We start from the raw sequence: 27,922 nt of genomic DNA, 5'->3' as shown, positions 1-27,922 counted from the left end.
GAGACCGTTGTTCAGCAGGAAAACTATGATATAGTTGCCATCACAGAAACGTGGCAGGAAGACTTACACAGCTGGAGCGCTGCAGTCGATGGCTACCAACTCTTCGGAAGGGATAGACAAGGAAGGAGAGGTGGTGGGGTCTCCCTCTATGTTAGAGACGGATTTGAATGCCTAGAACTTAATAACGGGAATGACAGTGTAGAGTGTTTATGGGTTAGAATCAAGGGGAAGGCCAACAAGGCAGACATCGTGGTGGGAGTTTATTCCAGACCCCCAAACCAGGACGTAGAAGTCGAAATAATTCTATCGGCAACTGTCAGAGCTCTCGCGATCACTCACCCTTGTTCTCGTGGGGGACTTCAACTTCCCGGATATCTGCTGGAAATATAACACAGCAGAGAGGGAACAGTCCCAGAGGTTCCTGGAGTGTGTGGAAGACAACTTCCTAACACAGCTGGCGAGCGAGCCAACCAGGGAGAGCGCCCTACTGGACCTGCTGCTTGTTAACAGAGAAGGTCTGGTGGGGGATGTAAAGGTTGAAGGTCGTCTTGGGCAGAGTGATCGTGAAATCATAGAGTTTTCAATTCTTGCAGAAGCAAGACAGGGAGCCAGCAGACCTGCCACCTTGGGCTTCCGAAGGGCAGACTTTGGCCTGTTTAGGAGCATGGCTGAGAGTGTCCCTTGGGAGACAGTCCTGAAGGGCTTAGGTGCCCAGGAAGGCTGGTCATACTTCAAGGAGGAACTCTGAAAAGCACAGGAGGCCATTCCCAGGTCCCATAAAACGAGCCGACGGGGAAGACCACCAGCCTGGCTAAATAGAGGGCTTTGGCTGGACCTCAGGGAGAAAAGGAAAGTCTACGATCTCTGGAAAAGTGGGTTGGTTACTTATGAGCAATATCAAGGTGTAGTGAAGATATGCAGGGGAAAAATTAGAAGGGCAAAAGCCCAAGCAGAACTTAACTTGCCTACCACAGTTAAAGATAACAAGAAGAGTTTTTTTCAGTATATCAATAAAAAAAAGGAAGGCTAGGGAAAATGTAGGCCCACTGATGAATGAGGTGGGTGCCTTGGTGGTGGAAGACGCAGAGAAGGCGGAGTTGCTGAATGCCTTCTTTGCTTCAGACTTCACTGCCAATGCTGCTCTTCATGAATCCCAGACCCTGGAGACAAGGGGGAAGGTCTGGAGAGAGGAAGACTTTCCCTCTGTTGGGGAGGATGGGTTAGAGACCACTTGGCCAAACTAGACATCCATAAGTCCATGGGCCCAGGTGGGATGCACCCGTGCATGCTTGAGAGAATTGGCAGATGTTATTTGCTGAGCCACTCTCTATCATCTTTGAAAGGTCATGGAGAACAGGAGGAAGGCAAATATCACTCCAGTCTTCAAAAAGGGCAAGAAGGAGGACCCGGGAAACTACAGGCCAGTTAGTCTCACCTCTCTCCCTGGGAAGGTAATGGAGCAACTCGTTCTGGAAGTCATCTCCAAACACGTTGAAGAACAGGATGTTATTGGAAGTGGTCAACATGGATCTACCAAGGGTGAATCATGCTTGACCAATCTGATAGCCTTCTATGACGTTATAACTGGATGGCTAGATGAGGGGAGAGCAGCAGATGTCATCTACCTTGACTTCAGCAAGGCTTTTGACGCTGTCTCCCATAACATCCTCATTAGAAAATTAAGGAAGTGTGGGCTAGACGAGGGGGCAGTGAGGTGGATTGAGAGCTGGCTGTGTGACAGAACTCAGAGGGTTGCGATTAATGGAGCAGGGTCGAGTTGGAGGCCTGTAACCAGCAGTGTCCCCCAGGGGTCAATACTTGGTCCAGTTTTGTTCAACATATTCGTCAATGACCTGGACGAGGGGACAGAGTGTATCCTCAGCAAGTTCGCTGATGATACCAAACTGGGAGGGCTGGCCGACACTCCAGAGGGCTGTGCCACCATCCAGCGAGATCTGGACAGGCTGGAGAGCTGGGCAGAGAAGAACCTAATGAGGTTTAATAAAGGTAACTGTAGGGTCCTGCACCTGGGGAGGAAGAACCCCAGGCACCAATATAGGTAGGGGTGGATCTTCTGGAAAGCACTACTGAGGAGAAGGATCTGGGAGTCCTGGTGGATAACAAACTTTCCATGAGCCAGCAATGTGCCCGTGTCACCAAGAGGGCCAATGGGATCCTGGGCTGCGTAGGGAAGAGCGTGGCCAGTAGGTGGAGGGAGGTCGTTCTCCCCCTCTACTCTGCACTGGTGAGGCCACAACTGGAATACTGAGTCCAGTTCTGGGCTCCTCAGTTCAAGAGAGACAGGGAACTGCTGGAGAGAGTCCAGCGTAGGGCAACAAAGATGATGGAGGGATTGGAGCATCTCCCTGATAAGGAAAGGCTGAGAGAGCTGGGGCTCTTTAGCCTGGAGAAGAGAAGGCTGAGGGGAGACCTTATCTATGTTTACAAGTACCTAAAGGGTGGGTTGAAGGAGGATGGAGCCGGACTCTTTTCAGTGGTTGCCAGCAATAGGATGAGGGGCAACGGGCACAAGCTGGAACATGGGAAGTTCCATTCAAATATGAGGAAGAACTTCTTTCCAGTGAGGGTGCCAGAGCCCTGGAACAGGCTGCCCAGGGAGGGTGTGGAGTCCCCTTCTCTGGAGATCTTCAAGCCCCGCCTGGATGCAGTCCTGAGTGATGTGCTCTGGGCAATCCTGCTTTAGCAGGGGAGTTGGGCTAGATGATCTCTAGAGGTCCCTTCCAACTCTGACAATTCCATGATTCCATGAACCTGCTTACCTCTCACCTTGGCAAGCTTTCACACTGATGGGGATCTCAGCGGCATTGGTTCTTCCGTGAAATACCACATAGTATTTTTACTTTACCAGAACCCTGCAGGAGTATTTTTTGTCTATGCTACAGTCATGAGCAGCTTCCTTAACAAGAGCACTAGGAAAGAACAGAATGCAACTGGTCCTTAATCATCAGGTTCTTGCTAGCAGGGTATACGTTAAGAGATGAACCCATGCTCTTGGCACCTTGAGGCTTAATATCCATGGCCTCATTTAATTTCAAAAAGCCGTAATTTCTGGTAAACGCTACCAGTTTTCCCTGCTCCCGCAGGACTGGCTGTCCTTCGCTCAGTGTAACGGAGTTCTGCTTTGTTGCTTAAGAAGTCAGAACAAGTGAGGTTTTTTGCAGTAGTTCCTATCACATGTTTAATGCAGCTTCCTGGAGCTGTTCTGGGGGCTGCTCCCTCTACCTCCCCCAGTCACCAGAGTGACTCCTGTTACACTGACAGTTCACCTCCCTCTTTCATATTGGCTGCATCACCACAGCTTTATCTCTGCTGAAGTGTCAGCAACCAGCAACACACACTTAAAGTGACATCTCTGAAGTGTTTATCCTGCAGCTGAGAGCACACAGAGCATGGCTGCAGCTGGCAGGGACCTTGGGAAGTCATCTGGTCCAAGCCCCCCCACTAAAGCAGGGCCACCCAGGGCTGTGTCTGGGCAGCTTTCGTTTATTTCCGAGGATGGAGTCTCCACAGCCTCTCTGGGCAGCCCGTGCCACTGCTCAGCCACCCCCACAACTGCAAAGGGAGAAAGGTGAAGGCAGCGCTATTCTGATGTTGGCTTTTACAGTCAAACCTCAGTCTAAATACTGCAGATCAGCAAACGGACTCCAGCAAAACCTGCACTCTAGAGCACAGCTACACTTCTGCAAACAGCGTGCGCTTCCCTGAACACCAGGGTATTCAATCCCTCCTTGTGCAAAAGCACTAAAACAGGTCTGTCTCCCAGGGCACCCTTAGATGTCCAGGGGACAGGAAGATGCCAGGGAACACCAAGAAGAAAACAAAGCAGCTTGAACAAATACTGTATCCCTAATAATACAAAGTTTACACCAGTCTCATTTGTTTTGTTACTTTATTGAAAGTGGCAGATCCCTTTCAATGTTTTTAAAAACTAAAACCATTGTTGCTTTGAATACTGGACAAAGTTTGTGGGGATTGTTTCCTTTAAAAAGTTTACTCATTACACTGCAGTGCGTGTGAGTAATAATACAAGGTACCTTATTGACACGATTTGCTACCGTCATGAACAGCAACTTTAAAAGCAGCAGGAGCCCTTCAACCACCTTTCTGCTGCACTGCAGCCTCTGCCTTCCACCTCAGTGACGTTAAGTCCACCTCCTGAGGAAAAAAAATGGGTTTGTTCTGTTCTTCATAAATGCAGGCTCCAAGACGGCTCTCACCACTGAGAGACACCACTCTGCAGCAGATCACCAGCAAGATCAAACAGCAGCACCTCTTTTCTACTGGACAAGTTCCTGGTGTGTGCCGAGGCTCTACTGATCCATCAGAGAGGAAGAGTAAAGGATAGTCATAAGCTAAAGTGAACACTGCACCCCGGGGTGAGGGAATGTGTGGTTCTTTTGAGGTACTTTTAGCCCAGCACTTACAATCTGCAGCTCTGAATCAAAGTACCAAAAATCAAACCTTGCTACTATCAAAGTGGCCTGTCTTTTACAAAAAATGCTGAACAGCTACAGCTTTTGTTCTCAGTGGCTTTGGGGTGAGCCACATCATTCACACACAAACACCCAGACAGAAAGATCTGGGTATCTAAGGTCTTGCTGACTTAATGGGAGTATCTGTACGATTAGAGAGCAGATCTCTAAGCAACCAGCTATCAGAAGTTATTTTCCCAAGTCTATTTTTCTAAACCTTTAAAGTATAGATTTAAGATCTGTGCATTTACCTGAATTAAAGATTTGCTTTACAAACTATTCCTATACAGAAAGCAAAGCTAGTTGGGATGGCTCCAGCCAATTAAGCAGCCAATAACAGCAGTAGATGCTTTAATTTCTCTGCTAGCAAACACCAGCACAGCTCGTCAACTGGAGCAGAGCCCTGGCTTCAGTGAGTTTAGATCCTGGGCTGAAAAAAGAGCCGGAAAGGGAAAGCTGAGAAGAAGCAGGGATGGAGGCCTAGAACGGCTTTTGCACCTAGCCACACCACACGGATTCCACTGCTGGTTTCTTGCCTCAAGAACTGCTACGCAACATCAGTCTGCCTTTTGAACTGCAGCCCTGTCAGCACCTTTGGCTGTTGTGTTCTCCCTCCCCCCTTTTTTTAATCCTTCTGCAACTCTTGGGCACATACAGTAGGCATCTACTCAGCTTAGAGACTAGGACTGCCAAACCTGTGTATCCAGTTGCTTCAGCTGCAGAAAGCACCAAGGAAAGGAACTCCACCAGCTCCCAAACCAAGTGTAACCACTTTGCCTTCCAGACCCTGCAGACCCAAGGCAAGTTCTGCTGTTGCCTGAATTAGAAGAACCAAGGCCTAATACAAAATGCTGTCCCAGAGCCAACAGAAGGACGATCAGCAAACCCATCCTCCTGTGAAACAACAGTCTGGGAAAGAGCAGCAAGGCTGCTACACTTGAAAGCTTTTTGTTAGTAGTGTGTGATGGAGTTGAAGCAGTTCTCCAGAACAATTGGAGAGCTGAACTAACTTTCCCAGATAGCGTAATGCATGGAGAGCTTCCAAACACACCTGCCCTCACACATTACTGCTCACGAACACTTCTTTAGGAAGGGCAGGAGGCTAAACCCACCAGATGCCTTTGAAACATAATATCTCAATGGAAGAGATTCTCCCTCTTTTACAGCAGCCAGGCATTTACCAGTAAGCTGTGAATCAAACCAAGCCAAAATGGATACATCCATAGGGAAACAATTAAAAACTGCATTGATTACATTGTAAAAACAATTAGACCACCCATCTCGGGCTCTGCAAAAGGTCTAAATTGTACTTGCATTGCAAACCCCACCCTGGGTTATCATGGAAACACGTGTAATATGAAGGCTCTGAAATGTCCTGGAGTCCGTAACACAATGTTACATCCAACAGCAGATGGTGGTCTGGATTAGAGATGTAGTTCTTACGAAGCTGGAAAAAATCCTTCCCCCTCAAAACAGCAGCAGGGAACGCATGTGTCAGCGGGCAGAGGTCAGGTGGTTCCGACTGTGTGAAAACCTGCAAGGAAGAACAATGGGTGGAACTGATCCATACTGTCACCTGGAAGATGGCCCACACGCCCTGCACCAACCAGAGTGTCTGCAGATGAAGAGTAAGTCTGGATGTGTTTGTCCCCACTCCCATCGCCACTATCAGTCTTCTACATAAAGAAGTCTTGAAAGAAAAAATCAGCAATTTAACAAAAAGCCAAGCAGCACTTTTTTTCATGCCTTTAAGATTCAATTTTAGGCTAATCAGAAATTTTGAGCACTAGTGTTTTACAGTAAGAAACCAACCAGGGTCTCTCGAGGTTTTGCAAACCGTCAACAAAACAGTGTCTTGCGCTTACACGCTGGCCAGAAATGCCATTTCTAGGCTGACAGAAGTGAACGATCCTGAAACAGCTGCCCTATAGAGCCACCCAATGCACATCTGTGAGCAGCTCCTGCTCAGCTGGAGGCTGAAGTTTTTGCAGGCATCACCAGGACACTTTCTTTAACCTCTGTGGCTCAGCCAGAAGAGATGAGTGTGCTCTTTCCAGCTTTAAGTGATTATTAGTTGAGGGATTGAAACAGACCCATAGCATATTTGCTTGAAATGTTGACTTAGTAACAGAAGGCCTCAAGGATGGCCGATATTTTCCTTGGTGCCAGTACTGGAGGCAAGTTTGACACAGCACTTGCTGAGCAGCAAAGAACTTAGTTCTACCAGACTATAGTCCTTCACTGGTTTAAATAAGTAATTCACTTCAGGAAAAATAGTTTCCTGCTACCTGAAGCTGGGCAAGCAGAGGGACTGGCTGCACACGGTGCTGTAAAGCACATTCCTTGCAATGAAACAGATGCTCTGCTGTAGAAGCAATCCCAATGGTGTTTTGCATAGTCACCAGAAACCTGTTCAGTGTGAGAAAGGACTTCTAAGGCAGGAAGAACTGCTTCCATTAAATGAAAAGCAATTAAAAGAAGTGACTTAGCGACTATTAGGTCAGCTGTCATCAATATTCACTTTTCAGGTGTCTTGACTGCTGAGCACCAACTGAGCACTGACTCCACAGCAATGGAGTATGACAATGGTTCAGTTCGCTGCCAGCTCCGCCCCAGCTCACACTCTCAAGGACACTCACCTTTGTACCCGCTCCACCATGTGTGCTATCAGTTTGTCAGAGATGCCTGGGCAGGACTCCTCAGCCAAGCTAAAGGCGTTCTCCAGCTCCTCCATAGCTCCCACATTGCCCCCAGTCTGCTTGTGCTTATCTTTAAGCTGCAAACCAGAAACAGTGCGTTAGTTCCTTATCTCATTGCAGAAAGCACTGGTCAAGCAGTGCAGTACAGACATTAAGTCCCTTTCCCTTTTAGTATGACTTCACAAGGATGAAGGAGAGCACCCACGTTCTTCTTAAAAAAAATAAAGGGCTCTTTTTGTAGGCCAGGAAGATGGAAGTCCAATGCCTGGAGTTCAGACTTTCCTCCAGGTACTAATAGAAATTGAAATCCTTAACAAACAGGCCCTGATGTACTCTTAAATGAAGTAGAGGATATTAGAAAAGCATTGACAGCCCTGAAAACCCTTAAGTAGTAACAGAACAAAGAACTCCAGCTGTAGCTGAGCCAGTACAGTTGCCTGTGCTGCTAATGACAGCTTAGCAGCCAGACGCACACAAAGGCTTGCAGACAGGCAGGGCCGAAAATATTGTAACACCAGGAGTTAGTTACCATCACTTTTAATAACCACGAAAAAGTTTGAGTTGCTTCTAGAGACTGGGAGGCTGAGGCAGAATACTGCCACGCTAGAGGTCCTGAGCCACTTGGCCTCCGACACTCATCCCCAAGACAGAGTTCTCCCCAGGGGGACAGGCGAATGAAGCCCACGCACCAAGACCTCCGCGTGCAGCATCTGACCTAGATGAAAAGACTCAGTTCACATCTATCATAGTTGGTGCACTCCAACTAGACCTCACCAACCACAAGTCTATTGGCACATGGTTCCAGTTGTTCATTTGAAACAGCTAAACCTCTGTCATTAAGGAACTCCTGACAGGTTACTGATGCTGCCGGAAGGAGACTGTTGTTTGAAAACCCACAGCCCCATCTGCAGCATTTCTCCACCTCTTTCACACAAGCAGCCCCTTCCCTAGCGCACATCATTATGCAATGAGCCCAACAAAAATCAAAACCTTTTGTTGGACAAGCAATGTCTGCCAGCTAACCACTGTCCAGTTCAATTAAGATCCCATTAGGCTATGCTGATTAAATGGCTTTACATAAGCCTCATGGTTCTTTGCCTGCAATTCTAGGATCAGCCTTTCCTATTGTTGGAGCTCACCTTTTCTCCACGGTCCAGAAAGCAGGACACTGTGAATGCTAATCCTCAGCTGGAGCCACCCCTGTGCTCCAACTGCCCTGCTGGAAACAAGCAGTTCTCAGCCAAAAAGAGCTGCTGCCTCTCCAGTGGCATAATTGCTCACTAACACGCCTCAGCTGAGGGGGCAATTCGCACATGCCTCTGCTCATTCAGAAGTGGCAGAAGGCATGGAGGGCAACTCAATTACACATCAAGGATACAGATTTCTTAAGCCCCAAATAGTTGTGGTGCTAAAGCCAAGGATTTGATTTGACGTCTACCTGATCAATGTCTGCCCGTCTCAGAGCAAAATGAGACACAAGGTCTGTCCTGCAGGCGAGTTGCCAGTTTATCAGCAGCCTTTGATGCCAAGCCACTGACCCGTAGTTTGCCCAGCAGCCTGTGATGTGAGCAGTCTGTCTTACCCTGTCACTTCCCACTGCAGAATAGCTTTCTGGAGGTTAGCAGGGTTAGAGCTGTGCTGCACAAAGCCTTACAGGTTGGCTTTTATTCACTGCTTAGCCCTCCAGGCCCAAACATCCCTTTCCTCCCTGCCCCAGAAAGGGCAGATAGGTTTCTAGATTTGCTGTTGCCCACGTCAGTGTTAATGACCCACCATGGGTCATTTTTGATGTTAACACCCAGTAACACACATGCAGGGAAGGCATACAAAAGATCACAAACAGCATCTTGGTGAGATTTCAATTCACAAAGCCCAGATTCAGCCCTTTTCTGTAAAGAGGTGATCAAAACCCAGCAGGTCTAAGAGGCACTAACACAACAGTGAGAAGAAGAAAGTCTGCTGTTGGTAGGAAACTAGAACTGAAAAGAACAACACGTGCAATCAGCAGCAAAGCAGATTTCCTACTTGGAGACAAGTTTTCTTCCAAGCCCCTGCTACTGCACGCAGAAGCCAGGTTGTTTCAGAGACTGCCCAGAACCTTCCCTGCACCTGATTTTGTTGAGTGGGATCAGCAGAGCTGGCAGGGAAGTCTAATCAAAGGAGGATCAGCAAATCTGGGACGACTGAGTCAAACTAGCAGAAATGAAAGGCCCAAGAAGCCACTTCCCGCCTGGAACTGGTGCAGCAACATTGGTAAGGAGAAGCACGAAGATGAACTCATTGGTTTGGAGAACTCACAGCTCTGAGCACTCCCTCCCCCCGAAGCCTCCTAAACAGAAAGGACCGAGAACCAGATGTCAGTGATTTTGCTGCACAAACAAATGGCCCATATAAGAAACCAACATTATTTTTATCCATTTTTATCTCATAGGTTTAGGTCTGCAAGACCCAAACCGTCTGCCTCATGCTATGACCTCTGGGAGTCAAGCCCAGTGGAATACTGAAGAGGCCAGTTAGCTAAACTCTCCATTCCCAAAGAGGTGCTGTCTCAAGATGCTTTTCAGAATGACCTCTGCTTCCTGTCCTGCAGTAAATCCTCTTTCCACATAGCTCTAGACCTGACAAAAGAAGTGCAAGTCCAGAGACTATCCCTGAAAAAGCACAGCTCTCTGCTAGGCCACCACTGGAACAGCATCAGGATGCAGAAGAGAACAAGACATCAGGACCAGAGAAAGAGTCTCCATGACCCCAAAGAAACCCCAAGAAAAGAATCCTGACACACTGTGTGAGTGATTTCTTTCAAGTCAGAACATCCTTTCCCACACTCCTGCTGGAAACAGCAACTGAAGCCTGTAGCCAGTAGCCCCCTGTGCTGCTTTTGGCTGGGATCCTGACCTCCAGACACCACAGACACCAAGAAGGTTCTACTCACCTCCCCAAAAACTGGGTGAACAAGTGTGGAGAGACATTGTGACCGTGGTTGTCTCTTGATGGGCTCAGTAGGCTAGAAAGCAACACAAAAAGAAGTTAACAAGCACAAAGGCTCCCATGGCACACACACTACTAAGGCTTTGGTAAAGGGCACAACACCTCGATGGCAGTCCCACCAGATCTCGGGAAAGCCACAGACTGCAATACCCTGATTATGTGGAAGAGGCAACTCTAGGGCACTAGCCCTTGCTACTGGACTAAAGTAAATTTAACACAGAACACGAGTGACTGGTAGCTTCCCCGAGACCCTCAAAGGCTTGTGTTAGTTCAGTTCTCCTCTGAAGGAACAGACAGCAAACAGACCTTCTGGGAACCATGAAGAGCCATTCCTTTGTGCAGCTTGCTCAAGGAGTTGGGGCGAATAGTTGGTGGGAAAGTCCAGATTGGACCCTGGTCTCCATCCTCTGTGTCTCCATCACTGCAAATGAAAAGGGGCAGGTCAAGACAAAGCCTCAGTTGCACACTGAGGATGTTTTACCCATGCATTCCCATAGTCACAAGCTCTCCCCCACCTGATTGTCTTATCACCACAGGGCTCCAGGTGTTTCCCTATCCCAGAAAAAATCCTAAAGAGAAACCCCATCAGTCTCTACAGCCCGCATACAGCACCACAGAGATCTGAGCCAAGTACTACATTGTGTTTCCAAATCACTACAACCACCTTTCTGCTCTGGCCAGGTTGAAGACAGTTTCAAGTGCTAGTTAAATTTCGGAGAATTTCAAGACAATCCAAGCCCACGGTTTGAGGGGTCAGGCTCAGGTGTTGCAAGCCAACCTCCCTGCATCACTGCCACTAAAGGTGAAGAGAAGCTCAGCGATACTAGCAGGGCAACAAAGCACCCTTTCCTCACCCAAGGCCTCACCATCCTCCACATCAGCAGCAGAGCTCTCTACCCATGAATACAAACACACGTACACAGCTGTTGCCACAGTTACTAAAGCCTGTAGCTCTTTGAAAGATGATGCATTTAACTAAATGTGCATAAAATACAGGCATCAAGAGACTTTTTTTACTAGTTATGCACGTGCTAGATGTTTCTTGTTAGTACTTCTGATTCCTTACACTCAACAAAGAGGCTCCAGAAGTTAAGACTAGAATAGAGTACTGGGTCCCACTGAAGAAGAGGTAACAGCCTGTTTCTCCAGGCAGCAGTCACCTGCTCCCACAAACAGAGGCTCACAGGTGTCCCTGGGCTACTCTAAGATCTCCAATCCAGGTGGGGAAAAGGGCCTGAGCTGCTTGCAGTAGGATAACCCGGGGCACACAGGGTACAGCAGGGACACCCCTGCATGCAGAACACATACGTACATGTCAGAATCGCCAGAACTGGAGTCTTCTCCATGGCCCTCCGACTTCCAGCGCTTGAATCGATCTATCAGCTCCATTAGGAATGAGGTTTTCTTGGTGTAGCGTGTGATGAACTTGTGCTTTAGCAACTCTTTAGCTGTCGGCCTCTGGAGCAAATAAGGAAAGCATGCTACATCTACCAGCCCTGTACACTAAACATGCAAGTGGACTGACTTAAATTCCTGCCAGGCTTTGCCTGTCCACTCTGCAAGCTCAGTAATTCCTTCTCTCCAGCAAGCAGGAAGACCTTTGGGTGCAAGACAAGTGAATCTTTGACCTCTGCAATACTCCACCCAAATTCACAAGTGGACAGCAATACTCACAAATCTAGGATCCTTATTGAGGCAGGCTTCCACAAACTCCTTGAAGGGCTTGCTGTGGTGACCCTCAAGTGTTGGAGGGTTATTTTTGGGGATCAGGAAGAGAACCCTCATAGGATGCAAATCAGAATTGGGAGGCTCTCCCTTTGCTAGTTCAATGGCTGTAATTCCAAGGGACCAGATGTCTGCCTGAAAGAAGAGCAAGAACAGTGACAACACAGAATAGCAAGGAGTAGGTCTGCAACATGGAAGCATGCAACTTTAGCACAGCTGAAGGGCTGATCACATAAAATCAGATAGGGTGTTTCACGTCTAATAGACAAATTTCTCCAACAGACCCTGAACCATAACAGGGAAGTATCCTTCTTGCAACAAGCAGCACTTCCAAGCCCTTTATTAACTCTAGCACAATCTCATATATAGTAGCACCAAGTAGCAATCCTCCTCCTGCTCCCAGCTCACCTTGAAGTCATAAGCAGACTGTTTGATGACCTCTGGTGCCATCCAGAATGGAGTCCCAACAAAGGTGTTCCTCTTGATTTGTGTGTCTGTCAACTGTCCAGCCACCCCAAAGTCAGCCAGTTTCACATCTCCTTGTTCCGAAAGTAGCACGTTGGCAGCTGTTCACATAAATAAGCATGAAGTCCATTGGTTCCTGAATCATCTCCAGCCCACATAGAACTGAATACTGAGAACGGACCTCCTGTAGCATCCTCCTTTTTCCCAGTGAAAACCCTCAGCTCTGATTTCCAGCCTCAGACTCATTCTCATGCTCAGACCTCTGCTGGGTAACACAGAACAAGTTCATACACTTGGCTGGATCAGAACAGGACTATTTCTAGAGTAGTAGCAAGGAGCAGCTGTGAAGGGCCACACAATCAACTAAATGTGATTCCTGGCCACACAAAGAAGAGAAGGCATCATGGCCCAAGATACCTCAAACGGTCTAAATTTTTTTTTTTCAGAGCAGCATTCAGCACAGATGCTTCTAAAGCGCTCACAAGTCCTGGTCTTGTACCACTTTGCACTCACTCAGCTTTAGACAGTGGCATTGCTCAGGTCTGGGGACAGTTTTTTTTGTAGGACCTTTCATTCTGAGAGAGACCCTACCTACAAACTTTCAGCATTTCCCCACTCTGCTGGCAGCTCACGGTCCTGCACAGCCTGCAGCACTAGAAACGTCTAGCCTTACATACAGAACAGAATTTTTCCTACATACCTCCCTGCATGAGGTTTCTTTGCTCTGCTTGTTCACATCCCCTCCTGCAGAGGGTCAGAGCAGTCAGCATCCAACACTGGCCACATCTCCACAGCACTGTCCTCCTGCTGTCCTTTGATCCTCTGTGCTCGGTGTGACACTGCTCTTTGGGAGGCAGATGCCATGTCTTTACACTACATATGGCCAATGACTATAAAAATCAGTAACAGGATGAGCTGACACAAGCTGCCCTGATCTTCTAGGGCTGTGAGCCCTGCATGAGGACAACTCACCTTCACAGTAAGTTATAACCATCATAACCAGCATACACATGCCTTGGGGTCCAGCAGTAAAGCAAATGTCCAGACACAACTGAAAGTCAGCAAATATTTGAGCATGCCTTTCATTGACTCCTTTGCTTTACTTTCCCGCCTGTCCAAACTACAAATGCCAGAGAACTGCAGATCCCTACTGTAACTCTAAACTCTACAGACAGGAAAAACATGAGTTGCAATAAAATGACAAGCATCAGATTCAGAAAAAAGCAACTCAACAGGAAAAGCAGCACTAAGAAACAGTCTTTGAAACCTTTCAGATTATTGCTGTATAACACTTTTGAATCTTCTGTTAGTAACATCCCTTACAAGAAAGGGAGCTGAACTCAAAGTTCTTACCTTTGATGTCCCTGTGGATCTTCCTCTCAGAGTGTAGATAATCCAAGCCCTTTAAGATTTCTCTCAGGATAGTAGCTATGTAAGTCTCCTCCAGGGGTCCCGGCTTCAGCTGATAAAGGGCAGAAAGATGACTTAAAGGAGGGTGACTGATGCCTTGGATTTTCCAGCCTCTCAGTTTATTACTCGGAAACCTTGGCCAAGCAGGTCATATTCAGCAGGAAGCACTTATTGCACGCCTGGTGCGCGTTCTGCAAGCGGAATGCTGGACTTGCACCTGGCGACATTAAGTGGAAAATCTTTGGGAGATTTTCTGTCAGTCCTCCTGCCTTTTCTGTCAGGCTTCCCAGACAAAGAGCAGGATGCTCATCTCTCACTTTGGCCTGGAAATATGTTGGTAAACAGACCATCTTAACAGTTTCTCTTGTTCAAGTCTATCTGCTAGCATGCAAGAACTAAATTTCAGCTACTGCAACAGCCCAGAGACAACTACTACCCTCTGGCTGTGGAGTATTGTATCAAAGCTCTTCTCCTTTCCACCAGTTCTCCTCTAAACAAGTCCTGCCTTCTTGGTGCAATAATTGAGGTTCTGATGATTTCTGCTAATGACAGCCCCCCTTCCACCCCTCACTACACCCTTCCTCCAAGGCGGTGGAGGCTCAGCAGTTTTCACTACGTGACCTTAGCTACTGCTCTGGAAAAACAGGCTTTATTGTCCCAAGGAAAAAAGCAAAATCCTGTGACAGAATACAGCAGAGCAGAACTCTGCCCATGTGTTTATTCTGCATTTGTATTTCCTTAAAATCTGGGGTAACTTGTTAGACATCATTTGTATTATCAAACACCTGGGAATCCTGATCATAGACCAAGTCCCTGCTGAGCTTGATGCCATGCAAGAACTGAATAAAACCATGAACTCTTTGCAGGCACAGAATAACTTTGATTAGGTGAAGTATGGAGTATGCACTGCTCAAAAACAACTGGCTGCTGTCACATTTCAGTTCACTAGCTCATCCCATTGTAAAGCAGCAGAGCATGCTGGAGAACGGTGCTTTGACAGCTGAGCTCCATGCAAACATTTCCTCTGTCCTAGGATATGCATAACCAGCGTCTGTCCTGCACTGCCTACCCTTCAGGCACAGGGCTGTCAAAAAGATGGTATATGGCAAGTGAGTGTCTGGCTTATGGGCATTTCACAAACCAAGGCTCCAGCCAACATTTTTCATGGTCCAGAGCTTACCACATACTTACCAAATCCAGGGCTGAACCTCCTCCTAGGTACTCCATGATTATCCACAGCTTAGTGCCCTGCGAGCAAGAGCACAAATCAAGAGCAAAGACAGTAATAAAAACAGGTAGAAAAGTGAAACACCCCAGAGGCAGCAAGACACACGAGTAGTCCTGTACGCAATCCCAGAGATGCCGCACACTGCAGCTCTCAGAGGCTTAAGGAGGGAGACCCCAGCTCCCTCTTTTCTGCTGACACAGCATTATAGCAGTGGACCTGCTCCCAGTAAATTTCTTTCTCTTGGTCTGCAGTTTTGCCTGAGCAAGCTTAGTGCTCCTACAGACACTAGACTACACAGCCCACAGAGATAAGCACATTCTAAGGTTGGAGCTATTTAACATCACTCCAACAAATCTAGCACATCGCCTTCTTGACAATGACAGGGGAGCTTTGCGGCCTTTGATCTCATTAACAGGACTGCCAGCTTGAAGGGTACGATCAGCAAGACACTCCTCAGAGAAGAGATTTCCATGAAACCACAGCTTCCTTGGTGGTTTCAGTAGAAGGCTGAGAAAATGCATTATGGCCTTTGAAAAATATGTAAGCAATAATCAGGATCCAAAGAGCTCAAGAACTGTTTGCTGACCCAACGTCACACACAGCTCCAGCAGCTGGCATGCAGAGGTCATCACTACTAGTAGCTTCCATTTGGGATTCCTAAACCCATTCTCAACAGAAGCGGTATCAACACTCCTGCAAAGACTCAAGTCCTGTTCTTTTCATCATTTCTGGTGAAATGATGATCACAAGATCACAAAGTACAGTTTCAAACTCCTTCCTGGAGGCGTAAAACCGTCAGTGGTACTACCTTAAAACTGTAGCATTCTGGAAAAGTATTCCACAAACTTCCTTTCAAGAATGGTCAAACTGGGGAGAGGTCAGCCTCTTCAACAAATGATCTTCTCTCCTGTGAAGTGGCCCTGCTCTTGGGATCACACTGTACTGGGCACCTCATTTCCACATGTTTCGCGAGTGTCTTAAAGCCCAGCCTCCTGTTAACACTCCTATTTACATTCCTCCTATTAAAACAACATAAATGAGCAGAGGCACTGCTGCTCCTGCTGCCACACTGACCCTCACAGATCGGGCACCTTCCAGTGCTATATGCCACCACCAGCATCTATAGAGAAGCCCAACCCATTCCCAAGCTGCGGCAAGAGAATTGCCATGGTTTTGTCCTACCTTCAAGTAGGAGCCATAATATCGGGTGATGTAGGGACTATCACACTGGCTGAGCACCGTAATCTCCTGCTGAATGTCCTCAATTTCATCCTCAGCCTCCTCCAGATCAATGATCTTGATAGCAACCACCTCCTTGGTGCGGTTGTCGATCCCTTTATACACTTCACCAAATGATCCTTTGCCGATCCGCTCCAGCTTGGTGAACAGCTCCTCAGGATCCACCCTGGAGTGCTAAACCAGAAAACAGAGACAGGAAAAGTCCATGAAGTCCCATGGCAGCCTGCAGGGCCCCACGCATACTCACCCATAGAGCTCATCTCCCTATCTATGCATCTACCGTGTTGTTTAATTCACCTGAAGCTCACACATCCTAAAGGGTCTCCACACGCTGAGAAACTTAACACAGAATATATCCAAGATGAGAAGAACTGAAGAAGCCTTTTTACATGGGCCTTCCGCCCCAGCAGACTGCAGTGGGGGAGGAAGGCGAGACAGGTCCAGAAGGACAATGTTGGCAAGTATCTCTATGGAAGGTGTCAGCTCCTTTGGAACAGAACTGCTCAATTGCAGGCACCAAACTGGTGCCAAAGCAGCTCCATGAGCAAGCACTTGCTCACACTTGAGTAGAAAGGCAGTCAAGCTGCACCAGAACCAGACTTCTTTTGAAGATCCAGCTGAGAAAATGGGCACAAGCAAGAGGCCATAAGAGGTTCAGAAGAATGTTTCCTTAGTCTGCCTTCCTGCATTCAAAGATTCAAATGATTTTTCACCTTCCCTGCTTTTTTGGAGGGTGAAATACTCCAGTAATATAAATACCAGATCACATTAGCTGTCTGCTTTGCTGCAGCCTGATTTCCAAGCAGCACCCAGCCCAGCTCTCTTGCTATGTTTGCAGAGGGAGGCTCGCGTCCTTTGGAAGGTCAGCAGCAAGGAGGCCAGACACTTGCCTATCCCAGAGGAGAAAGGAGAGCTGAATGGACACTCCATCTGCAGACTTGCTTTTCTGAAACAGCCTCTCCTCTGGCTGGCAACACCCAGGTACAAAAGCAAAGAGCATTTCCCTCATTAGATAAGCACATCAACTGGGAAGCTACTAACGTGATCATCATCAAGAAATACTGACTCTTCAACAGCAGCTTCAAAGCTAACTCTCTATTAAGATGAGTATGGACAAGAAAGGGAAGAAATCAGTATAATTTTCTGATACTATTTCATTCTGCCCAGCTGCAGACCATGAGGTCATGCTCTGCTTCATGCTCCTAAAAGGCTTTGTGATTAGTTTTTCTGCTTCTTTTTAAAAAAAGTCTAGTTTAAAAAAATAAGCTGGAAAATATGGCCTGACCTACAGGAAGCAGCCAAGCCCTTACAGTGAGTTTTCCACACCCAGAACTTCTCAGTCTCACCTCCAACACATCACCCAGAGGGACCGCTCCCTTGCAAGGACCTTGAGCTGGCAGATATTTTATCTGAGAACATTTTTTCATCCAGCACCAGATCCTAGCAGCAGGCCATCACTGAGCAGCCCTAGGTGCTGCTTAATGATTAAGCCAGCCAGTCATTACAGGTTGTTTGCCTTCTGTGTCCAGTGCATCGTCACATGGAGTAAACCAGGCCAAGAGTGAGCTGTACAGTCAGCTCACTCAACAGGATTTCAACGTGCATTCCAGTGCAAGACACAGAAGCAAAACCAAATATCCTTGTGCATCCATGGCAACACCCAAACAGGCTGTACTTTGAACAAATGCACTGAAAACACACTGGAGGGCATATGCAGAGATGAAAGGAACTGGAGATACATAACAGGGACTGGAGAGAAGGGGGCGGGGGAAAGGAAGAGGATTTGAGCTTGACAAATACCAGGAGACAACATGAGAATGACCACTGCAGCCCAGGCTCACAAGAGGCCAGAAGCAGTTTCCACCTCTTGTAACTCACAGGAAGGGGCAGCAAGGTGGCACAGACGTTACCTTGCACGGCCACTTAGCGCACCATAAAAACACCACTCACCACATCAGCCACTCCACACATCAGGGAGAAAGGAGAGAAAGAGCATCATCATCTAGAAGCACCTGGCTCAGCTGGTAAAAGCAACAATATCCATATGAATCCTGCAGGGAAGCAACCCTGCAAGAAAACCTTCCTCCCTTTCCACGTAAGTAATTTTTCCATGAGAAAAGAAATGGCAAGGTATAAGTTACTGCTCCCCTCCGCAGCCTGGCATGGTACCTCAAAGAATCAGGGCTTCAAGAACAGGACATCAAATATAAGAGCACCGACTACTGCAGGCAGCATTTGGGACAACCACCATTTCACGTATCAAGGTCTGTAATCACGGACAGCTTCATAAACAAGCTTCGATGTCAGTGTACCCTGTTTTCTGTGGAACAAAACAGTTCAGGTAGGGGTGGTGAAGGAGACAAACCTTCCTGACAAGCACATGGAAACTCTGCCCAAGGGACTCAGGAAAACGATACGAGTCTGGTGGGCAGAAGAGACAGGCCCACCATGTTAGGCTGGAACAGGAAACTTCGTTTGTAGGAAATGGATTTACCTTCCCAGTACCTGTCACTTCAAAACTGATCTTGAAATGCTTCGGAGCTCTCAGGTGACAGGGCAAGAGTATGACTCTGTCGAGGGCCTGAGGATGTGCACCCCTTGATGGAGCTGCCAAAATCATCCAAGTCATACCCAGCAACAGCCAGAACCTAGTGAGCGAGTATGGGGCAAAGTGGTAGTGAGTCATTCCAGCCATGGTTACAATCTCCTGCATGCCTGCTGCAGGACCAGAGCCTGCTAACGAATTTCTTCACTTTCTGTAAACAGGGAGGAGGAAGCAGGCCCATCCCTGATTCAAGCAGGTAATGTCTGCCCAGTGGAACACCTTGTGATCTACCATTGTGGACACCACAGAAGACATTGCCAGGTGGCATTTTGTGGAAGCAATCCTGAATTCCCATGACAAACAAAGATAGATAAAATCATCCTAGTCTGCAGGACATCTGCTCACAAGCTCTTGTTCATTAAAAAAGTTCCTTTTTAAGCTGACACATGGTAACTTGCTGATGATGAGCAAATGTTTGGATCAATGGGCATACAAGCCTCAGCACTCCCGAGACAGAACAAATGCAGTTGTGCCAGGAACGGAGAGCTATGCAAGTGCACCGCTCTGTCAGAAAAGCAGCATGCTGCTGCACTTGAGGGGCTCAGGCAGGGGAGGAGAAGGTGGCGTTCTGTGTAGACTGATTCTCCTCTACCCCAATAAATTTGCACCTGCAGAGCACTGCAATGAGGGGTGCAACAAGCATGATCTGTCCCTTTCCTAGATACGAATTGATCTCAGTGCCAGTCTTGTTGTCAGAGAATCACCCTGGCTGCAAATCCATGTTCTGGAACTGCACAGCTACAAACACACCTGAAAAACTTCATTAATAGAAAGTAACAGAATCCAGATGAAATGCTTCACACCTGCAGAAAGGTGCACAGATAGCCAAAGAAGCTTTTTAGCACCTGTCAACTTTGCAACTGCTCACCAGCTTGGGATCTTTCAATTTTCTTCCACTTTCACAGAACTGCAAAATGGAGCTCCAGGCCAGAGTCTGAAGAGCAAGCTGAGCAGCTGCTGCTCCCTGTCCTAATACAATGCATAAAGTGTTTAAGGGATGGTCACCTCATTGTACCTTTTTGCTTGACTGAACGTCAATTACACGGCAGTTCTGGAGCAAAAAGCCTCATGCTGTTTCTCCCCTCTCTGAGAGCAGTCAGACATCAGAGATGGCTCAGTCAGGCATGAACAGGCTTTGGGGGGGGGAGCACATAAAGCACTATCTTGGCTGTACATGCAGGAAAGGGAGGCAGTAAGTATGAGAGGGATGAGGACATTCTACTAGTAATGTACTCCACTTCTGCCCTCCAGGATCTAATCTCACAGCACAGGATAGAAGGATGCTCTGTCATGACAGGCATGGGGGTATTTGCCATCAAGACTGATGACGCCATTTTTAAAACAGAGCGATTCACTGCAGACACAGGGAATTCAGAATTGCATGGTGTTATGAGACAAGCCTGGCAGTAACACCAGCTGCTTCATGGAAAAAGAATGGGTTTGGCAGCTCTGCCACCTCCAGCTGCAGAGACATGATATCCACAGCCTTTCAGAACACAAGAGAAGAAGGGTAAATATCTACCCTCATTTCAAAGCTATTGCCTGGAAAGATAGGCTGCGTATTGGGAACAGAAGCAAATACCCTTTGAACCAGCTCAAGGTGTTCTCTCTGGGCTGTGTCTGCCTGGCTCTCACTTTCAAATGGGTCATATTCAGCATCGTGAGCAAGAGTCACACCTGCATCAGCTGCTTAAAACACTGAGAGGTGCTTAAACCCTTTTGAAAGTGAGAGTTCCTTGGTCTGGCACAGGTCAGGACCAGAATCACTGTTCTATATGGGAGAAGTCTGTAAGAGAAAAAGATTGCCGAGGCCACAATACTTTAAGAGCTGAAGCTGATTGGGAGTTTGGCAGCCTCCAAAGGTTTATATGCAACTACAGCAGCATTTAGTGTTACTTCTGACTAGAGCACATTCCAAACAGCCAAACAAACAAACATCATTTTGCTCTGCCAAACACAGTGGAAGGAGGAAGTTGGTTTTATTAAACCTCAGCTACTGACCTTCTTTCCTTAATTGCCTCCTCTCCTCCCCAACTTCCCATCCATCATTTACCCACATTGCATGCTACACACTAACCTCTGGGCCACCAATAGAGATATCTGCAGCAGGCGCTATGTTCTCTTTGGGGAAATCAGCTTTGTGTCCGGAAACATTTCAAAGAGTCCCTGTCTATATGTAATTTGTGCACAACTCTTTTCAACTGCTAAACCTGAAAGGGTTTCAAACTTCTGGAGTATAGACAAGAGGGAAGTTTGTGTTCAACGCTTTGAAACATATGAATTTGTCTCTGACTCCCAACTTGCTTCACAGATAGTATTCTTGTGCTTCAAGGGAACAAAGTATTACTTAGCCAGAGAACTTGAACGGCTTCTTCAAGGTCACGTAAAGAACAACAAAACTAGAAACAGAGCTCAGATCAGAGCTTTAAACACAGTAACACAAATACATCATCTAGTAGATAGAGCTCCCAACAGAGGCCCACTGTGCTGTACATACACAGCAAAGGGCAGCCAAGAAAAGAGACGAGCTAACTGACTGAGGCAGGAAATGGAGGCAGAGAGGTAAAGCAACCTGGGAATTTGCTTAAGGTAACCCTGCACATCAGCAACAAAATGGGGAATCAAAGACAAATCAAAGACAAATCAAGCCTCTGACATCCCAATCCAAGCCTTAGCCTCTCGATTTTCACAGTACCTCCCACCGCTCTCTAAACTCCAGGCCAATTCCTACTGCCCTTCCAGCAAGCCTCAGTTACACAGACTACAAAGTCCCATCAAGGATTCCCTGAACAGACCTGAGGAAAGGACAACACAGACTGCTTTCCTATTCCAGGGCCAGACAGAGAGTCATGGGATGACAGAATCTGAGAATGCCTTACATTTGCATAATAAATTCAGAGGGGAGACCACTGGAACTCTGATAAGCTTTGTTAGTGAATGTTGTGTACAAAAACCTTCAGAGCAACCTCCTCTATAGCTACAGAACTCAGTTCTCTGCCCTAAACAGACAGTATCCTTTCTTATTCCTTTAATTTCTCCCTCTGTACTATGACTCACTAAGGCACTATATTTCCATTTAATTCCATACACGCTTTGGGGAAACAGTTTATGTGAAAGCATGCAAACTAAGATGCACTGCAAATCAATTTTAAATCAGAAAATGCTTGGAGAAAGCATCATCTCAAACTACTACAGCTTTTAGTATTATAATTCTATACCTAGAAACAGAACAGAAAAAAGCCAAAAATTCTCACAAAACATGGCTTGACAAGACCTGCATTCAGTATTGACATCTGCCAATAACCAAATATACCCCACAACAAACTCAGAAGAAGATTCAAGCCAATACTATTAATGTGGTCTAGCTTTTAGTCCTGAGTCATGACATCACCTCTCCACATTCCTCTTATGAAAATGTCATCACAACAACAGGATTTTCACAACCACATCTACTGAGGCTGATACTTCTCTCAGAACAGCTAAATGTTCAGTATCAAATATCACTACCTCTTATGCATTAAGGTTACAAGCACCGTTTTTCTCAGGCTACTGCCATGAATGCTTCAGTAAGGTATGTCTCACACAGCCTGCACATACAGCTTTTCTCTTTCCATTTCTAGACTTCCTCTCCCCAAAATACTCAGAGAGCCAATGATTCCTGTCTCCCTAGGAAGAGCATAGTTAAATGCAGAGAAAGGCACCATACTGGGCAAAGAATTCCCTTTTTTTATATGGCTGGCAACCTACCACTGTCAGTCCAATGCTACCACGGTGTACAACACAAATAAATCCACTAACAGGAATAAGCTGTGTCCAAGGGAGATAAAGAGTGGCAAAAAGTGATTTTTCTGGGGGTGTTATGTTTTCTCTTGATACAAGAGTTTAAAACAAATTTTTAATCTCCACTTACCTGGCTGGCAAACTCTCTCAAGTGAGCCATGCCGACAGGATGGTCAGACATCTGCTTTTGCAAAATCAGGGAGAGTTGGGACGTCGTAGCACAGCGGGAAAGTGATGCTTTCTCGTCCGCTCATCAGCTGAGACAAGCAAGAACACAAAAGCTCTAACTCGAGGTTCTCGGAGCCTAGCTCGTTTCCAAGAGCTACCCTTCATCTTTTTTTCTCTTCGATTTACAGTTCTCCTTGGACCTACCAGCCCATTCAAGTATGCCAGCCCCTCCTTGCAAACCCCATTTCTCAGTTCTTTCCAGACATGCCTTCCAGGTGTATCAAGGAACTTCACTTTAATGACATACACTGAAAAAGCCTCAGGCACCATTTTCCCCACCATCACCTCAGCATGCTCCCCAGGTTTACAGTTGCCCCTACAGCATCATCCCCTCATCACCACTCCCAGCATCTTCCCCAGCACAGCCCACAGCGTTATCTTCAGTCAGCCCTTTCCTCCTACTGCTCCCCAGTAACCCTCTCACTGGGGGTTCCCCCCTGCTCCCATTAGCCGCAGTACACCCACTCGCAAAGCTCAGCTCCCCAGTGCTCTTCCTCCTTACGGATCCCCAACCCTACGCCATACCTGGGAATGCCCCACCAGTGCTCCCCAGTTCTGCCCCCAGAGCCCGTGCTCCTCAGGGCTCCCCTCCACCCCAACAACAGCAGAGCCCTAACACAGCCCGGCCCCTCAGCCCAGCCCAGTCCCCGGCAGAGCACCCTCGGCCCAGCCCGGCCCTCTCCAGGGTCCCCTACACGACTGCTCCCAGGCACGGCACCCTCAGTTCCTCACAGTTCCCCCTCACTGTCCGCCTGGCACGGCAGCCCCCCACGCCCCGCCTGCCCTGCGCAGGGACCCCTCACCCCACCGCCCCCGCTGCCGCTCCCCTCAGGGATCCCCCCGCCTCACCATGGCCTCCTCCGAGCGCCCCACACCAGCCCCCTCCACAGGCCCCCCCGGCCCCCTCAGGGCCTCTCTGTGGCGGGTCCCCGCCCCACACGGCCCCCGGTGGCCCTCCTGGCCCTGGCTGCCGCCGCACCTACCCAGGCAGCCCGCCGTAGCTACGGCCAACGGTCCGCGCGCGAAGGGCGGCGCAGTGCCATGCCGGGCCCTGGCACTCGGAGCCGCCGCCGCCCCGGGCTGCCCTAGGACACCAAGCTCGGCGGCGGCGGCAGGGGCGGGAGCGCCGGGAGCGGGCTGGGAAGGGCCGGGCCGGGCCGCGCCGGGCGCAACAACACGGCGCGGCAGGGGGCGCGGGGCGTGGGAGGCCGCGCTGCGCAGCCTGCCGGGAGGCGTAGTTTCCGCACTGCGCAGAGCACCCACAGACGGGCCACCGTGGACTACAGATCCCGGCATGCTGCTGAAGGGGGCGCGCCGGGGGCGGCGGGCGAAGCGCCGGCGCGGGGGGTGCTGGGACAGCGCGTCCTCCCGCAGGGGCGACGCGGCCACCGCGGCGGCGCGCGGACTACCCATCCCAGGGACCCCCGCGGCGGGGGCGGGCCCCCTTTGTCCTCCCGGCCCTGCTTCCCGCCTCACGGCACCTCCCCTCAGCCGGGCGGCTCCCTCACGGGGCGCGGCCCGGAGGCCGCCGGGCCGGCCCGTCCCCCGTGCCTCTCCTGCCCGCTGCCCACGGTGAGGGCCAGGGGCCGGGGCGCTGCCGAGGTCCCCGACCCCGCGGTTTGGAGCCAGGCCCTCCGCGGGACCGACAGGAGAGGGCGAGGCGAGGCGAGGGGCGGGGTGGGAGCCGACAGCTGTTTGATTGGCCTTTTCCCGGGGCTGGCGTTGTGGTGTTGGTTCTTTCTCTTTTGAGGGACTTGAGTCAAAAAGCATCAATTAGCTAGAGGACTGGTACCAAATGCCCCTGTAATGAGAGAGTATCTTTGTATTTAAATGAACTGTATCTCAGCTGAAAGCTTTTCAACAAAAGTCTTACCTGTCAGATCTCTGGATTGCACGGAGTTTTGAGTTTACAGCTGCAAGACCAGTCTTCTAGCCCCACAAGCATGTCTCATAAATGTCCTGATTGCAGCACAACGCCTTCACTTCGGAGATCCAGGATCAGACAGAGGAATGCAGGCTTCCTCGTGGGGTGGGGAAGGAAGGAGAAGGGAGTTCAGCCAGGGCTGAGGGGTGACACACACAAATCACCCCTGTAGGGGGGTCGGGATGAGTCCCTGTGTACCTCACTCAGGAATCATTCCACCCTGACAGCTCAGCTCCACCTCCTGTCATGGGGACTCGTGAATTTGGCTGTGTAGTTTCATTCTTGGCATCAAGCAAGAGGGCAAGAGGTCTCACAAATAAAATGTTTATGTTCATTAATGTGCCAGGTTTGAACATGCACCAAAAAGCTGTCTTGCTAACCTCACCCATAGACCTAGAGTGGTAACAGTGTCAGGATAATACTGACATGAAGCTGCTAATGACTGCAGGGAGGAGCAGCAATTAACTTGTTTTGTCAGCTTAATTTAGGGTAAGTCTTTAAAAAGTGCGATCAGCCTGTGGATCAGCATTGCAGACCCCTCTTAACTTGTGAAAGCTGGTCAGCCGTTTTAGAGCTGGCCCAGAAGCACAGGAGGGGATTCAAACGTAGGCTGATGTTCCTCCTTGTTTGGGACCTGTGGGCTGTTTGTTTCAGAGCAACAGTGTCCACAGACAGGCAGGAGAGGTTGCGTGGGAATTCTCTGGTCACCACCTATAAAAGTGTCAGTAGCTGGTCACTGTGGTTTGGACAAGTTGTACAGGGCTGGACATGATTGCTCCCTTGAAAGGCAATTATTTCTGTAACTTTCTTGTGTGAGGAGAGGATCACTAATGTGCCCAAAAGAGTACAAAACCAAATCACTAACCCTGGAGAAGCAGGCTTCCCTGACTTCTCCATGGCTGTTGATGGCGTGTTTGTGTCCACTGCCAACTCCATTCGATTCTCAGACTATATCAACTGGAGCAAAAGGAAAATAGAAGTGTCTTCTTATGCTCCTTGCTCCCTTGTTTTTCAGTCAGATCTGTATTCCTAGCAGTCTGGGGGGGGAATGTGGTTTGGTTTTGTTTTTTTTAAACATTAGCAATTGTGATTACAGAACAATATACACAACTTGTAGTATGATATATAGAATTGTTGTTTCAGCACCCAGAAGCTACCTGTGCACTGTGCTAAGAGCTGGACCTCCACAGAGGAGTTCCTGCCTCCAAGAGATCTATATTTAAAAAAAGCCAGCTTATTAAGCGCAGAAGAAGAAATATTTCTGCTAGAGGATAGCAGCAGAGAGTTAATTACATGCCGGAGTGCCCAGGCCTACAAAATGTCTGTCACTTGCTATTTAGGGTTAAAGCTTTCACCTGGCCCTCAGAAGCAGGGCTGTGGGAAAGGGAGCTTTGGACAGGACTGCGGTGTCTCCTGCCTGGCTGTCAGTGGAAGTAGGCAGCTCCTCCTGGGCCTGTTGGGATAGTACAGAGGATTACCTTGATCCTGAAGCAGGTAGGCATGAAAGTGGGTATGGCTGATGGAGCAGGAAGCTCTAGGAGCCGAGCCAGCCTTGTTGCCATCCCTTCTATGCCAGTTCTGACACTGCTGGTTAGCCTTTTCCTTCATCGCAGAATTCTTAAGTTCTTGCCTGTTCTTATGCTTTGCTTCACAAAATTGTAGAAACTTGGTGCTTTGGGGATTCCTACTCCTTTTCCCAAGCTGATTAAAACTGGTCAAAAATATGAGCAGGAAAGAGTCAAATACGTATACATGTAGACATGCGTGTTTGGTGTCCCTGTGTGCTGTATGGCTGTCCATGCCTGGATGCTGGGGGGGAAAGAAGGCTGTTATTTTGCTAGGGTTTCTTCTCACAATAGAGAAGAAATAACTTTTTTAAAGTATTATTTTCAAAGGGATAAGCTGGCTTAGTTAGTTTTTTTTTCCTTCCCCCTTTTCTAGTTCTTTCTGTTAAAGCAGAGGGACAAACACCCAGAGTAAAGAAAAGGTTAAAAAGCCGGTGACAAAAAAAATGTAGTATTTAAACAAGTCTTCTGCTCAACACCCTTTTCCCCCACTCCCCCAAACTCCCCGTCAGTTCTGATAGCCACTTAAAAATAAGCTGTGCTGCAGTCCCCATTCCCAAGTCGAGTTTTACCTGCCTGTGAAGCCTGTTCTGTTCCTGTCTGCAGAACTGGAGCCTTTGTCAGAGATAAGTGGGTCAAAATTGCTTAACATTCTCTCTATAAAAAAGTAATTATTTCAGAAAGCTGTTGTATTCTGCTGTCAGTGTGGCATGCATTCTGCTGGCATTCTTCTCGCCTCTCCTCTCCTCTTGAAGCTCTGAGGGCTGGAGCCCCTCTGCTGTGAGGACAGGCTGAGAGAGTTGGGGGGGTTCAGCATGGAGAAGAGCAGGCTCTGGGGAGACCTTAGAGCCCCTTCCAGTCCCTCAAGGGGCTCCAGGAAAGCTGGGGAGGGACTCTTGATCAGGGAGGGGAGCCATAGGAGGAGGGGGAAGGGTTTGACACTGAAAGAGGGGAGATTGAGATGAGATCTGGGGAAGAACTTCTTTGCTGTGAGGGTGGTGAGAGCCTGGCCCAGGTTGCCCAGAGAAGCTGTGGCTGCCCCATCCCTGGAGGGGTTCAAGGCCAGGTTGGAGGGGGCTTGGAGCAACCTGGTCTGGTGGGAGGTGTCCCTGCCCAGGGCAGGGGGTGGAACTGGATGGGCTTTAAGGTCCCTTCAACCCAAACCATTCTGTGATTCCTCTCTTCTCCTTTTTTTCCGTCCGGCACAATCTTCTCCTTTCCTGTTATTGCCAGTGAGTGTCAGAGAGCATGAAAACAAAAATCCGTACTGAGGGCTTTTCACCACTTTCTTTCTGATTTACAGAGAAGGTGCCCTGTGTGTTCGGGATGATGTTTCCAGGGAGGTAGGGCTGGATTTTATCTTGCTGAATATGAGGGTGGGTTACAACACGTGTAATTCTCTTGTAACGGAGAAATCTTGAAGGAGGCATTTATAACTTTTGCCCGATAAGCCGATATGCCTGGCTATGTTTCTGTGAAGTCCAGAGAAGAGTGTGAATAGTTGTTACAAGAAACTTTAGCTGATGTGTTCTTAAATGTTCCACTAAAGTAACACAGCCTTTGCTTTTTGCTA

General features: G+C 48.4%; 1 protein-coding gene across 2 annotated transcripts; it reads right to left on the bottom strand.

The window, feature by feature from the left end:
* Positions 1–3,907: 3,907 nt before the first annotated feature.
* STK25 (serine/threonine kinase 25) lies at positions 3,908–22,889 on the bottom strand. 2 transcript variants are annotated; one of them, XM_074153079.1, is made up of 11 exons: positions 22,763–22,889; positions 16,191–16,421; positions 14,972–15,028; positions 13,724–13,832; positions 12,314–12,471; positions 11,855–12,040; positions 11,493–11,638; positions 10,487–10,601; positions 10,125–10,196; positions 7,133–7,269; positions 3,908–6,027 (listed from the first exon to the last, which is right to left on the bottom strand). In XM_074153079.1, the coding sequence occupies exons 1-11, from the start codon at positions 22,811–22,813 to the stop codon at positions 5,988–5,990; spliced, it is 1,302 nt and encodes a 433-aa protein (XP_074009180.1). In that variant the 5' UTR covers positions 22,814–22,889; the 3' UTR covers positions 3,908–5,987. The 2 variants fall into 2 exon arrangements, with proteins under 2 accessions (XP_074009180.1, XP_074009181.1); XM_074153080.1 differs by lacking the exon at positions 16,191–16,421 and having other exon boundaries at positions 22,763–22,792.
* Between the last annotated feature and the right edge of the window lie 5,033 nt (positions 22,890–27,922).

Source organism: Numenius arquata, chromosome 9 (assembly GCF_964106895.1).
Source record: "Numenius arquata chromosome 9, bNumArq3.hap1.1, whole genome shotgun sequence".
Taxonomy (NCBI): Eukaryota; Metazoa; Chordata; class Aves; order Charadriiformes; family Scolopacidae; genus Numenius; species Numenius arquata.
Note: the sequence above shows the minus strand (reverse complement) of the source record. Positions and strands in the feature narration are given on the sequence as shown.